Source organism: Saimiri boliviensis, chromosome 1 (assembly GCF_048565385.1).
Source record: "Saimiri boliviensis isolate mSaiBol1 chromosome 1, mSaiBol1.pri, whole genome shotgun sequence".
Lineage (NCBI taxonomy): Eukaryota > Metazoa > Chordata > Mammalia > Primates > Cebidae > Saimiri > Saimiri boliviensis.
The window spans coordinates 213,415,255-213,430,713 of NC_133449.1; the positions used below are offsets into that span (position 1 = coordinate 213,415,255).

The window sequence follows — 15,459 nt, forward strand, 5'->3', positions numbered from 1 at the left end:
GAAACTCAATGCTCTATTATACCATGCCCACCATACGAAAGGGGTATTATATCATGCCCACCACATCCCGCGTGGTTTTGTCCTTAAGATGCTCCACAAAATCTGACACAACTCCTACAGCTAAGAGTCGACTCACTAATTTCAAGGGTTTTTGTTTTCATAAGCTCTGTGTGTGGCATCCGATAATCTCAAGTTTACAGTAAAATGACAAAGAAGGCTTTCCTCCCAATCCCATCTGCTCAACTCCTGTACTCGGAGTTTTGAGGAGCAGCTCTCTAGTGAGTCCGCCTACTGCGTCCTCCTCAACGCGTACACACCAAGTTCCACGACTTCCGCAGCCGTCGGTGAACGAGGTCCTTATTTGGTTATGGCCATCCCTTCACACACTGGAGGTGGAGATCCTCCTCTCCAAGGACCACCCACACAGGGCGAGTTTCCCCAATTCGGACTTTCCACTACTATCCCCTCCAGGGGCGTGGCTCCAACTCCAGGTAACCAGACCAGGCAACTTGGACTCCCAATGAGCAGAGGAGACCCTAGCCAGCCTGGCCAATCACGCCCGGCAAGCCAAGACTACCAGACGTGACGTCAGACATGAGTAAGTTGGCGCGTCAGCTAGACGTCAGCCTCTTACCTCTCGGACGTCCCGTCCCAGGAGCAGAACTCCTGCTACTTTGGGCCCCGCCCCCGTGAGAGTGGAGAGCGGCCAATGAGGGCGGTTCTGAGGGGACAAGGCCAATGAGAGGAGCCCGAGGCGTGGCGCCGGGCCGGAGGGTGGAGCGGGTGGTGGCGGTGGCAGTCCGAGGTCTGGCTGCGCGCAGTATATGACAGTACGTCAGCAGCGGGATGGCCCTAGCTGTGGCGGCGGCTGCAGAAGCCCAAGCAGCCGCGGCCGCAGTGGAGGCTAGAGCAGGAGCGGTGGCGGCGGCGGCACCCCAGGGAGTTTAAGATGGCGGCGGGGGGGGCAGCGGGCCTGCGGGAGGAGCAGCGCTATGGGCTGTCGTGCGGACGGCTGGGGCAGGACAACATCACCGTACTGCATGTGAAGCTCACCGAGACGGCGATCCGGGCGCTCGAGACTTACCAGAGCCACAAGGTGAGCGGGCCGGCCGGCCGACTGGCTGGGCGCAGGGAGGCAGAGCGCACCCCTCACTGACCAGCCGCGCCTCCCTCTGCCAGTGCGCCGGGTGCGGAGCCGGCGGGGCCGTGGCTGGCAGCTGCCGCCGTCAGCGCTCACCGCGGCCGGGCCGGGCAGGGCAGGGCACGGTGGCTGACGCCGCGGTCCCGGGCCAGCCCGGACGTTGGGAAGCGGGCAGGCGGGCGGCCCCTGGTGGCGGGGCCGAGGCAGCCGCAGCCCTTGGTCGGCTGCGCAGCCGCTGCGGGACTTTCCGACGGCGCCCGCGGATTTCCTGGCTTGTTGGGTCCCAAGGAGGTAGAGAGGCCCGGGTTAGAGAAGTGAGATGACCACGCTGCCCTCGGCGGGGAAGGTGGGCAGCGAGCAGCGTACGGGCAAAGAACTAGGGAGGAGGTGCGGGCACCAGCTGTCCGCGTTTTCCAGTAACGGAGGCACGGTGGATCCGCAGAGACAGGACCCAGGCGCTCCGCGTGTGGGGGTGGGACACCCCATGTATTCCCAGGGACTTGGGGACACAGGCGCTTCGCGTGTCCCCAAGTGCTCGAAGGGATGGGGACTTGGGCGCTTGGCGCATTGGGAGGGGCACACGATGTACTAGTAGAGATAGGGACTTAGGCATTCCGTGTAAGGGAGAGGCGCATACCGGAACGGCGAGGACACTGGCGCTTCGCGTACGGGGTGAAGGGGACACACCTGCATTCTCAGGGACTCCGGGACACAGGCGCATCGCGTTCCTGGAGACGCTCCGCGTCCCGGACGGACACAAAACAACACAGCGCCCCAGGGAGAGACCTGAGGACCCACAAACACTTATCGCTCCCTGGGAGCAAGACATCGGGTTCTTTCACGGACGCTCAACGTACCCGAAAAAGCTCCCGGAGTCTCGGGCTGACTGTGGGACATGTAGACTGGGAACGAGCCAGTAGGTGGGGGGAGGATACAATGCACCGCGGATAGAGACTCGGGCCTCTCACCCTGCGTTCCCGAGAGAAGCCCATGGACACACACACACACACACACACCCCTCCAGTACAGAGAGAGACTCAGTCAGATAGTTGCACGTACACTGCAATTGTACTACAAATCCAGAACGCTTTCATGTTGGAAAAAAGTGGGAGAGAGAGGGGGCACCGAGAAGGGACGCGGTAACCAGGGTGCACGGGGAAACCGTTTATGGTTTTGCAGTACTGTATGGCTTTGAGGGAGACTGAATGGATACATTGCGTGAGGGAGGGATATGCCATATGGGAGAACCTGTAACGTTTTACAGGAGAGGAGAGAGTAGGAAGGGAGATAGAACCCACGGGGCATCTGACAAATAGCCTATTCTATACTGAGGAACAGACTCCAACTGGCACAGAGGGGCAGAACACACTCATAAAACAGGCACAGAGGGGCAGAAGGACACCGAGACACAGACTCACATAGTTATTCAGCTAAAAATGGGGGAAAGAACTGACATCTGTTGAGCTCCCACTAGTGCCAGGCACTTTAAATACATAGAGCGAAGGCAGAGTCTGAGGCAGAACTGCAGGAGAGGTGTGAATTCGGGTTCACTGAGAGTGTGTTCAGAGAGGCCCCCTTCTATATAAGTGTGCACACAGAGGAAGGCATTAGTTTTGCACGCTTTGGATAGAAAATGAACTCACATGATAGGGTATTTGTCAACAGCAGTAGAGACTCAGAGGTGAGAATATTGTTAGGAAGGCACTTACAGAATTAGGTGGACACATGGGTGTACATACTAGGACACTTGTGTTACTAACCAGAGAAGCATATGGTGAAAAACACTCACAGACTTTGTGTGGTGGGGTGAGGGGGTGTCAGGGAGGAGTGCAGGCACAGGGAGAAAGATACCTTCCTACATGCAGTGAAATCTGGGGAGAAAACGTCAAGAATGACTGGGAGAGGTAAGAGAAATACAAAACTTCATGTGCCAATAGCTACTCCCGGATAGGGTGCACCTGCAGCAAAGAGACCAGCATCAGCACTGAGTGGGAGGCCCGTATGGGGGAAGCCAGATACACAGGCAGAGGGACAGAAGCAGACAGTGGAGAGAAACTCACCCTTGCAAGATGGAAAGATAAGCTTGCCTGCTCCAAGGGAAGGGCGTGGGAAGGAATGGCAGTGGGAAGAAGGTAGGTAAGGGGATTTAAGGAGAAAACCCAGAGGCTCAGAAAGAAGTCAGCAGGAGGTGGCCAGCCCCTATTCTGGAGCAGACCTGAGGAGCAGAGAAAGACTGACACATGGTGGGTGGGAAGAGGCATCTCTGAGGGCAGTAGGTCAGCCAGCTACCTTGGGAAAACAACAGGCAAACCGTACATTTGATTACAGCAAGATTGACAGTGTACACTTGTGGAGAAACTGAGGAGGTCCACTTGGGGAAGGGAAAGTTAAGTGACAAAGATGCCCCCAGTGCCCACTTATCTGCATGACCACTGGGGGCCCCAGAAGGGAGTGCTTTGTTTTCCGACTGCTCTAAGACCTTTTCTGCTTCCTATATGCTAGTGTTTTTATATTTAGGATTAAGTTTACAGTGCTCTAAAAGCCCCTGCATTTATATGCCAGTAGCTTCCAGGGGACAGAAGATCAAAAATTCTTTCTCTTCCAACCCACCTTTAACTTAGTTCTTAATTTAAAAAAAAAAAAAATTACTTAAGAGGTACCAAAGTCATCAATGGCTTTGCTTGCTGACTGTCTTTTTCCATTTTTGTGCATGCACATTTATGGGTCTGATTGTTTCCTACAGGGGCAGTAAAGGGAAATGGGGAAGACTTTTTCCAGCTCTCTCTACCTTAAAGCATGGAGCCAGGTAGATTGTATTAGTCCTAGGACTCCTTTTCTCCTGCAAAACTGGTGGTAGAAGCAGTGGCATGGGAGGGATGGTACATAACCTGACTATCCTTAACCAGCTCCTGTCCTCAGGCCTCACTGTCAGCTTAGCTATGGAAACACTTTTTAAGGGGTGTGGAAAAGCAAGCAGGAATTGGAGTGAAACTGCCAACCTCAGTTGGATGAAAACTGGGAAGACACCAAAAAAGTGAGATAGATATCTTTCTGGTGACTAATTGTATCAGTGGTACTTGCTGCAGGCTCCACCCACATAAGTGTCCTCAGTGCCCCTCCTCCTGGCTCAGCCAGACCAGTGCACCCCTGTGGGCACAGTAACAGTTGCTAGCTTTTATCTTGGCTGAGCTTTTATCCTCCAGTGGAAGGATATTAACTTGGTCTTTTTCACCATTATTAGAAATCTTTTCCATCTTTTCCATCATTATTAGAAACAGGGCTCATGGCTTTAAACTGAAGCTGCCTTTTAGAAATGTATTCACATGGATTGGCTAATTTGGAAGAAGTTTCTGGTGGTCAAACCTGTTCTCTCTGGGGGAAAAATGGTTTTAATTTCTCATATAAAACTGCCTTCCACCATTCCTGTGCTCATATAGGGTACTTGATAAGCAGCTCTGGCCTATGTAAAGTGATGACTATTATTCCTTTTTTTTTTTTTTTTTTTTTTTTTTTTTTTTTTTTTGAGACAGCGTGTCGCTCTTGTTACCCAGGCTGGAGTGCAATGGCGTGATCTCGGCTCACCGCAACCTCCGCCTTCTGGGTTCAAGCAATTCTCCTGCCTCAGCCTCCTGAGTAGCTGGGACTACAGGCACGCGCCACCATGCCCAGCTAATTTTTTGTATTGTTAGTAGAGACGGGGTTTCACCACGTTGACCAGGATGGTCTCGATCTCTCGACCTCGTGATCCACCCGCCTCGACCTCCCAAAGTGCAGGGATTACAGGCTTGAGCCACCGCGCCCGGCCGACTATTATTCCTTCTCTTCTAATGACTAAGAGCCACAAATTTCAACAAGTTAATTTGCTAAATTAATCATCCCAGAATTCTTTTTTTGTCCAAATTATTTTGTCTATTGGAGTTACTCTTCTAAATTAACCCACTTTGACATAAGGTTTCAGAGAAGTGAATTTAGAAATTTTAGGAAGCTATAATTTAGGCAGAATAGAGAAGTTCTTTAGATATAATTGAGCAAACTTACAGAGTTCTTAGGTTCTTGGAAAGAGAATCTTTGAAAATTCTGAAATCTTGTTTTTTTTTTCAAATTACTTTTGCTCACTGTTTCAAAAGACACATAATCCTAATTGACTTTCAGGTTTCCTATTTGTAGAGAAGTGATCTTGGGAGCCTTTCTAAACAGGCAGAGGGGCGTTGTGAGTCCAGCAATGGGAGTTACAGTTGGAGTAAATACCTTTTAAAAGCTGTTTTTCCACTCACTTTGAATACAGAAATGGTTTCAAGTTGATTACATATCACATTAACTGGAAAGTTATTTTCATGATTGGCAGAAAAATTTAGACATGACAACACAGATATCTACAATATTAATCTTCTAAAATGTAGATTATTTTGATTGAGGAGAATAGTCATTTCAAATTGTTATCTGTGATTGTGTGGTCTACATAAGTTCTACATGTTTTAAATGAGCTTATATTACTGTAATTACATATTTCTCCCAAATGTAAAACTATATTTAAAAATAAAATCCAACATTTAAAAATACATTTCAGCTAAGTTCCTCAGTAAGGCAGCTGGCTTTATTTTGATGTTTGAGTAATTTACTTTTATTAAAAAAACTTTATCAAAGCATTATTTTCAGATTTTGTTGTTGCTGAGTCTGTCAATTTAGTTTTTTTAAAATATTTACTCAAAGTTTCAAAGGTGGTGGCTCATAATTTTACCGTGTTTACTGAACTATTACATAAGAACTCTTGCATAGTCGTGTTTGGGAGCAGGGGCTGCTCCTTCTCTATCCCTGAAGATCAGAAAGCAGATGCCTTTAAGTGGGATTCCGCTAACACATTCTCTTGCTAACTCCATTGGCTTTCCATTTTTCTGCCTTCATTAGTGTCTTCTAGGAAAGTGATAATGTTTTTAAAATTTGTACATTTAATTGTTCATAATTTTAGATGCTATTGTTTATAAACAAAGCATAAGTTCTTATTTAAGCCTCCAAAATTATTGTCCTTCATAGTGGCTTCCTTTAATGTGTTACTTGACTCTGATAAATCAGTGAGTCCACAGGTCAGAGGGTGACTTCCTCACCTTAACCTTTTTTTCTACCAGGTGAACTTTTTAGCATTTGATTCATTGTGGTTTAAGACACAGAAAAGACTCATACTTGCTTTTTTCTTATCTCTTTCTTTTTCTGCCTGCCCATATTTTGTGTGTGTTTTCAATATTCTGCCTTATAAATACAGAAGACTGTTCTTAAGCTACCACTTGAGCATCCAGACCTGCCAGCACAGCACTGCCACCATTGTTGGACACGTTTATTAAGTAAAATAGTGAGATTTGCTTTAGCAGATTCCATTTGTTTGTCTTTTAAAATGTAGCCAAGTTTAATTTAAATAAATTAGTCCTACTGACTTTTAACTGAGACCCATCTTCAGTCTGTACTTGATTTTAAAATGCTTTTTATCAAGTAAAGTCAAGTTTGTTACCTATCCTTCAGTGTTTGAAAAGTTTGTTCAAATGCCCAGTTGCTCAATGTAAAGAAGGGTGTTCCTCCCTGAGAGGAGTAGTAGCCAGATTGCCTAAAAAGATAGGCAGGGAAGCTTGGCACCAGAATTGGGAAGAGAAAGAAAGAACATATGTGAAGGATTGGAACGTGTTCAAGAAAAGAATTTAAAAAGAAAGGGGCGTAGAATTCTTGGAATGACTTACAGGAAAGCTTACCAAGGACAATCACCAGATTCAGCCTTTCCTTTTTCTCCATTTGCACTTGTGAAAAATTACAGGAGCTGTACTCATAAGGCTTATTAGGTAATTGGTGATAAAGCCAGCAGAGAGAGGAAAGTGAGAATTTCAACTGAACCAAGGCTAGGTCACTTTTAACAATTTGTGATGACCCTTTTCTCTGCAACAGAGAAGCTCAGGAGCCTGGCTGTAGATCCAGCCCATTATTTGCCAGATTGGGCCAAATGTATTTTGGATTGTTTGAGAAAATGTCCCTAAAATGTGGTATTATAGCCATTCTTGCATTTAAGAGGAGCTAAGTTTTACAATGAAGAAAACATGTATATAACCCAGCATCTGACTGTCCTGCTTACCTCAGCTCCATACAGAATTTCCTAGGACTTATACACAAATTTCCAGCAGTTCTGGAGGAGAATGTAATAAAAATGGCCATGTCTTTAGAGCAAATTAAAGCTGAAAAACATGGCATAACTTGGGTCAGGTTACCAGCGAGGATCACCATTTCCGTCTTTTACTTTTTTATCTCCTTCCTTCTTTATTTCCTTCCTTTTTTTTTTTTTTTTTTTTTTTAGTGTGTGTGTGTGTGTGTGTGTGTGTGGTGGCATTATGACTCTTGAGAGCCATGTTAAATCTTAAGGAAGAACTGGTTTAAGAGTTTCTGCTAATACTTTGCCAGCAAAGACCAAAGCTGGCATTTCCATGGTTTAATTCAGGTTACAAGAAAGGGGAATTTTATTAATGAAGCTATAAGCTCCCTGAAGATTCATAAATAAAATTATTACCTTAAACTGACCACTACAGTAACAATGTTTGGCTACTGGCTTCATAGTAACTAGATTGTTAAACAAATGGCATGAGTTTCTTTTCTTCATGGGGATCCTATATGTTATTGATGTAAAATCCTTGGGTCTTAAAGGATTTGTACAAGATTTTAGCAGATAGAAACTGGATGGGGACCACATCTCTGGCAGAAACAATGGCATAGGTAAGGAAAGCACCGTGGTAGCTAGGTTAAACTCCAAGAATTGCCGTAAAGACCCTGTTCTGCTTAACATGGAGGGCCAGAGAAAAATATAGTTGACTTTAAGAAAGAAAAAGTAGGTCAGAGCAGATTTATTACCTTACTAAGTAATTTGCATTTTATTCTGTGGACACTGCATAGAAACTTAAGGTAATTTGATATGTGTTTTAGGATTGTTATGGCCTTGGTGTGCAGGATGACTATAATGTGAATCTGAAAGATAGACAAGTTAGGAAGAAGTTTCTGGTCCAGGCCAGAGATAACTGGAGTCTACCCTAGAATATTGGTAGGAGATCAACAAAATCTATAGAATTTAACAAGAGATTTTAAAGAAGCAGGATTGAATTGAGATTTCTAGCCATTGGCACTAGGATGGGTACTCCTAGTAGAAAAAGGGAAATTGGAAGCAGTTGGGAGAGTCGGGTGAGGGTGGGGCAGATAAAGATGTGAGTACCATTCTGGTGAACATTCACTCGCTTAGTCTTTTAATTGGTAATGAGGAGACTTGGGTTTGATTAAATGTTTTATATTTGAGAAGTATATTCAGGAGTTTGAGGCAGACAGATACATAAAACAGTGCTGTATTACTTAACATGTCTTTTATAAACTGTTTTATATGGATGGAAATTTTAGAGATTGTTAATGTTTTGGGGAAAGTTGAAATTCTTTGGGAAAAAAATTGGTTTTGAGGAGGGCATTTTAAATTTTGTTTGTTTCTTTTTTTCGAGACAGAGTTGGGCTCTTGTTGCCCAGGCTGGAGTGCAATGGCATAATCTTGGCTCAGTGCAACCTCCGCCTCCCAGATTCAAGTGATTCTCCTGCCTCAGCCTCCTGAGTAGCTGAGATTACAGTCATGCAGCACCACGCCCGGCTAATTTTGTAGTTTTAGTAGAGACGGGTTTCTCCATGTTGGTCAGGCTGGTCTCGAACTTCCGACCTCAGATGATCCTCCTGCCTTGGTTTTTCCAAGTGGTGGGATTATAGGTGTAAGCCATCGCGCACGGCCTTTGTTTGTGTTTTTATAGACTTTCTTTATTGAATAACTTCTATAAATTATACTTATGGCCATCATAGGGCACTGATAATATGAAATCTAATTGCATTTTAACATGAAAATCAGACCATTTGTGGTTTCTGTCCCTATTGATTAATGAAACTTAAGTAACTCTATATAATGTGTCTGGATTTACATTTCAAGTTTTATTTTGAAATAGCATAATTCCTAAAGGCTTTGAAGGAGTACTTTCACCTATCTCATATTACCTCTATTTCTGTTTTGGTGTTTTGATTTCTTTATTTCTTTTTTGTTTTGGCAGTTCCTTATGAAAAACAAAACAAAAGAATCATGAGTGCATAAAACTTTTGGTATACATACACATTGTAATGGACTACAATTCTTGGTTGTTAATCCAGGGAGATTACCTTGTCTGGAAGACTTTTTCACTGAGCAGTGAGCTTATTTAAGTGTGCATCCAGGCCTGAACTTTCTTACAAGATTCACAGAGATTCTTTAAGACTTAAATATGCTTAGCTAGAAACTTAAGTATTAGCATATTTTAAGATAACATTTGCTATTATTGTTTTTCACTCCATTATTAGAAACCATGATGCCTCAAGGACCAGAAAAGGTATCCATGTAATAAAAACTCAGTGGAGAATCTTAAGATGTTTTTTCTTTAATAAAAAGTTAAGAAGTAGAAGAGTTACACTACCAAATATTCATTTGTTCATTCAGCAAACATGTATTTATCTTCTGACATTTGCCAGGGATATAACTAGGCATTGGAGATATAAAGCTGAATAAGTCATGAATGGTCCCTGCCAAGAAAGTGCTTGTCATTTTAGTGGAAGCAGGCAAATGTGAAAAAATAAATGCTATAAAGTTTGTGTTCAAGGAGATGGCTTCTTTAACTGCCATCTTCTTGCATTGTTTTCACCACACCCCTGAGGTTATACCTGACAAGGTCCCTTTTAAAGTCCAGTGGCCATCACTTTGTTTCCATATTACTAGACCTCAGAGGTATTCCATTCTCTTAACAAATGTTTCTCTTCCTATTAGAAACATTTTCCTGATTTTCCTCCCTGCCCATTCTTTCTTTATCATTCGCCTTTGCTTACTTTCTTGTTTGACTGGCCTCTGAATATTGGTGCTCTCTTCTCTTTATTTATTCAGTCACCCTAGGTGAGCTCATTTAGTCCTTTGAATTTAAATGTCATCTATATGTTAATGACTCCCAAATATTTATCTCCAGATCTATCATTTTCTCCATCTCCAGGTACTGATTTCCAATACATTTCCTCATCAAAGTTTAATAGACATCTCAAACCTTACGTATCCAAACTGTGTTTTATCCTCTTTTAGGAGTTTTGCCTAAGGGTATGGCTAATCATTGCAAGGAGAAAACTATCCTCTGATAATCAACTATTTCAGTAAGTGTAGACATAAAGGAAATTATAAAACTGTTGCCTGATGTCATTATTATAAAAGATCATCTCCTTTGTTGATAGGCGAATCCATGATGGATCAAGTACGATTTTTTTTTTAACTTTCATTTTCGGTTTGGGGTACATGTTCAGGTTTGTTATGTAGGTAAATTGCGTGTCATGGGGGTTTGGTGTACAGATGATTTCATCACTCAGGTACTAAGCATAGTACCCAATAGGTGGCTTTTTGATCCTCACCCTCCTTCCACCCTCAAAGTAGGCCCTAGTGCCTGTTATCATCCTCTTTGTGCCCATCCATACTCCATGTTTAGCTCCCTTTTATAAATGCAAACATACAGTATTTGGTTTTTTGTTCCTGTGTTTGTTTGCTTAGGATAATTGCCTCCAGCTCTGTCTGTGGTGCTGCAAAAGACATGATCTCACCCTTTTTCATTGCTGTGTTGTATTCCATGGTATATATATACCACCTTTTCTTACTCCAGTCTACTGTTGAGGTCATTTAGGTTGATTCCTTATCTTTGCTGTTTCTAAAGATGATTTTGCTCTGCAATCTATATCTACCTAAGTGTTCCCTATCTCAGTAAGTGGCAGCACTCTCTACCAATTGCCTAGAAATTGACTAGCAACCCTTGATTTGTCTTCATTTTCTTGACGTATTTAATCTGTCAACCTTCAAAATATCCTGAACCTAACCCAGCCATTACTGCTATTCCAGTCCCAGTTACACCATCATTTCTCCTCAGGATCACTGCCATGGACTTCGAGTTGGCCTCCAAGTTTCTACTCTTCTCCTGTAATTCACAGCAGCTAGAGTGATCTTTTTAAAACATTAAGTATGATCAAGTAGTTTCCCAGTTTCAAGCCCCCTAATGGCTCCCTTTGTTAAAAGTGTTTTAGATGCCACATTTTATTAATTTCCAGTTTAAAAAAAAAAAAATCTCCAGCTTCTAACCCAAGTTTATTTTACCATTTCTTATACTTCTGCTTTAGAGATCATGATCCCAGGAAACAAATCTTTACTTGCATTTACAGTCAGAGTTGACATGAAAGCTGATTATAAAATTATAAGGCCCACAATAAATCTAGGGAAAAAATGGTGAGGTACTGTGCTTCAAGTGTTGTTAATTTAAAGGCTGGTTCACAGTAACTAAGTTTTTGGTTAGTTGTTTGGTTTAGATTTTTGCCTTTCATGTTTCTTTAAGAGCTGTTTGAAATCCTAACATTTAAGACAACTATATATGTATATAATTTGGCATGTATCAGATAGCCACTGTTTTCTAGAAGCTATCTTTCAAAACAAGGGTGTTGTTAAATAGATTTGGGTTTTAGTAATCTTTTTATGTTTTACTTTTTCCATGCTGTAGTAGCTAGAAAGAAATTATTCTTTACTTCATATATTCTTTAATATGGTTCTTCCAAATCTACAGAAAAGGAATTTCTTCTGCATCTAAGATTAGAGTGACTCATAGGGCAAAATACTAGATTGGTTTTGTGAAGCTTAATGACTTTCTTTTTGGCATCTAATAAAAGGTTTGAGGCAAAGAAGGAGATACCATTTATTAAAGTAGTTTTGGATTATCTCTCAATTTCATATCATGTATTATTCTAAGCATATTATTGGCTTTTAACAAGAGCTGAGTATATTTGAATTCTTCAGGATCAACTGTCCGATTTCCTGTGCTGTTTTCTGCTTGTAACTCCTATTTTCTTTCTTCCTCTTCTCTCCTTGCCTAGATATTTTATTGCAGTGGTTAAAATGTAATTATTACATAGTCTTCTTTGGGCTCTCCATCATATGATATCCTAAAGAACAAAGAAAAAAGTGATGAACAAAAGAATCATTACTACCAGTTCTTAAATAGGGGGAAAGAAAGATGATCTATTTTATCCAAGTTGCATCCCAGGGAAAAGTGTATCTACTTATTTACTTTTTACCAGTGCAAGTAAAAACAAGTTCTCAAATTATCTAATATTTTCCTTCTGCCATAGTGCAAAACCAAAGAAGTGGTTCTTAATTCTCTAGCTTCAGTTTTAAATTTCATATTACTATTGTTGGAGAGGGGCAGAAAAAACTAACTGTATAAAATGCTGAATAAAAGCACAGTTCTGAGTCCCAGGTCACTTATTAGCTGTGTAGTCTTTGGTAATTCACAGGACTTACCTGAGAAATGAGAATAATAGTATCTACCCCACAAGGGTGCTTCTGAGAATTCCCAGAGGGCAGTAGTAAAAACGGATAGTGCCTGACACATTTTGAACACTCAAATAGTAACTGGTTAGCTATAATTGTTTCTTTAAACAATCCACTTTAAGTAGTCACTTGAACTGTCACCATTTATATAAAGTTTTTTTTTTGTTTGTTTCGGGCATAGTTCCAAAATTATATTTGACATTGGATTTTTTTTTTTTTTTGCAGTGTCTTTATCGTGGCTTAATGCAGCTTAGATACAAAGTATTTAGTAAATACTTGCTGGTTGATTTCAAATAATTTAAGAATTCTCATATTAATAAAGGAATAATTCAATAGTTAACTTTGAATTAACTCAGAGTTCCATAATGAGTTCAAAAGGGAAGCTAAAGGTATCTCAAAAACATCTCTAACCTTAGAGTATAAAGTTGGAAAGATCTCTATAATGCTTTTTAGAAATATTGTTATTTTCTAGGCCCAGAATGCTACTTTATGTTTGTATATTCATAAAACTGACAGTGTTTGATAAGGGAAAGGTAACCACACATTTAATTTGTTTACATGGATAAGCAATATGTAAATAATCAAGAGAGTGTTATAAACTACCTATACAGGATAAATAACTTTTTTATTCAACTTCAAAAAAACATGAGCTGTGCTCTTCTCCCACCCCAAAGGAATCATGTCAGAATTAATATTCCTAAGGGAAATTAACATTTCTTAGGAAAATGACTCAGTAAATTATATATTGCTTTTATAGTTCTGAACTATTGTGAGGAATAGTCCCTGGAAATAGGTGTACATAGATCTGTTTAGTCATAGAGCAATTCTTGTTGCAGTAGCATTGGCTTGTAAATGCAGATGTCAAGAGTATAACCAAACTTAAGAACATTTTAACATTGCCTGTACTTCTCTTCTGTGCTTAGGAATGCCCAACATTTCATAAGAGGTATAGAGCTTAAAATCAAGGACCTCTACGAGCAGTGAAAGTACTGAAATTCGACAGAATCTTTTGACTGCAAACCATCACTTTTATCAGGTTGTTGAAGGAGTTTCCCTAGCCAATTATAATCTGCCTTTGTGTTCTTGGTTGGAAATACATATCAAATCACTCTCTCTCTCTCTCTCTCTCTCTCTCTCTCTCTCTCTCTCTTTGAGACGGAGTCTCACCCTGTCACCCAGGCTGGAGTGCAGTGGTGGCACAGTCTCAGCTCACTGCACTCTCTGCTGCCTAGGTTCAAGCAATTCTGCCTCAGCCTCCCGAGTACCTGGGACAACAGGCGCGTCCCGCTAAAAACTTAGCCTGGCTAATTTTTTGTATTTTTAGTAGGGATGGGGTTTCACTGCACTAGCCAGGATGGTCTCCTTATCCTGACCTCGTGATCCACCCACCTTGGCCTCCCAAAGTGCTGGGATTACAGGCGTGAGCCGCGGCACCCAGCCCACTCACTTACAGCTCAAATACTATTCCCTTAAGCACTAGAGTAACTTGATTTTCAGAAGAGCTACTTGGTGAAAATATTTAATTAAATCTAAAAGCAAAAGTTGAAGCCTTACCTGAAACTCATTTCTAATAGGAGTGTACTCAGCAAATGTTTAAAGATACAGTGAGTTGAGGTCATGTTTGTACAATTAGGCTAAAAAATTTTGGGGTCAAAAAATCTAACATGCTTTAGATATTTGCTTATACTGGTATTGACTTCTAAACTTTTTCCTGTTGGCTGTGTTATTAACACAGTGAGTGATCAGTCATAAGTGATACAGAGTTCTGTTTCTTACTGTGGCATTTTTAAAAACATTCAAGAGCTATAGCCTAGTTAACATGTTCTTTTATAAAATTGGGATTAAAATCGGTAAAGCATTTGAGGTTCTTTTAAGTATTTTTCTAGATGGCTAGATATATTAAAGGAATTTTTCAGTAACAATGAGCTTAGTTTGCCCTGTTCGGATAACTGCATACAACTATTCCATAAACGAGGGTTTTATTATTTATTAAATAAAATGGTAATAAATATTTGTGTATATTCTTTCACTATACATGGTCCTTAAAGGAAAGAACATCTAATTTTTTTAGTTTTTAGTTCATCAGAAGCTGAACTAAATTATAATTTAGTTTTTTTTGGAAATTATAATTACTTTATGAAATTTATTTTTGTTGGAAACAAAATGCCAAAAGAACTAAGTGGACATTTAAGGTCTTTTAAATGTTTAGCACTAGGGGGTAACCCATTTCCAAGGCAAGAGGAAGAAAGAGTACTGTATTTGGAATTTACCCTGTTTGGAGAGGTGCATACAACTATTCCAAAATGAGGGTTTTATTATTTATTAAATAAAATGGTAACAAATATTTATGTACTTTCACTAGGTTCTTAAAAGAAAAAAACTAATTTTTTAAGTTTTTAGTTCATGAGAAACAGCTAAATTATAATTTCATTTTTTTTGTAAATTTTAATTTATTGGAAATTGTAATTACTTTATGAAATTCATTTTCCTTGGAAACAAAATGCCAGAAGAACTGAGTGAACATTTAAGGTCTTTTAAATGTTCAGCACTAGGGGGTAACCCATTTCAGAGGCAAGAGAAAGAGTACTGTATTTGGAATTCTGAGAACTGAATTTAAATCTGCTAATCCAGCTCTGTGATCTTGAGCAATGTACTCTACCTCTGTCTCTGAAATGGAAAATAGTGTTCTTTCCTACCCTCTAGGGCTGCTTTTAGGAGGCTCACTTGAGACAATAGATATAAAAATGTTCTGTGCCATACATTAGAAAACTATGTAAATAAAAATTATTCTTGTTGAGGGGTCAAGCAGTATAGATAGAACTATAAGGATGTCAAGAAGTCAGGTTCTTAATTTAGGGCATGAAGTAAGAAAATTGCATATAGTCAAAATAACTCTTGCAAGTTT

At 41.1% G+C, this 15,459-nt stretch overlaps 1 protein-coding gene and 1 long non-coding RNA gene across 2 annotated transcripts in view; one reads left to right on the forward strand and one right to left on the reverse strand.

The window, feature by feature from the left end:
* Window positions 1-1,274, reverse strand: part of LOC141580763 (uncharacterized) — a 415,102-nt gene extending 413,828 nt beyond the window's left edge. The window contains exon 1 of the long non-coding RNA XR_012513063.1: window positions 1,085-1,274. This is a non-coding gene — a long non-coding RNA (uncharacterized LOC141580763). The remainder of the gene's footprint in view (window positions 1-1,084) is intronic.
* ELL2 (elongation factor for RNA polymerase II 2) overlaps window positions 774-15,459 on the forward strand; it is a 76,659-nt gene continuing 61,973 nt past the window's right edge. The window contains exon 1 of the mRNA XM_039469515.2: window positions 774-1,096. Coding sequence (XP_039325449.1) covers window positions 950-1,096 — 147 coding nt within the window. The 5' untranslated portion in view covers window positions 774-949. The remainder of the gene's footprint in view (window positions 1,097-15,459) is intronic.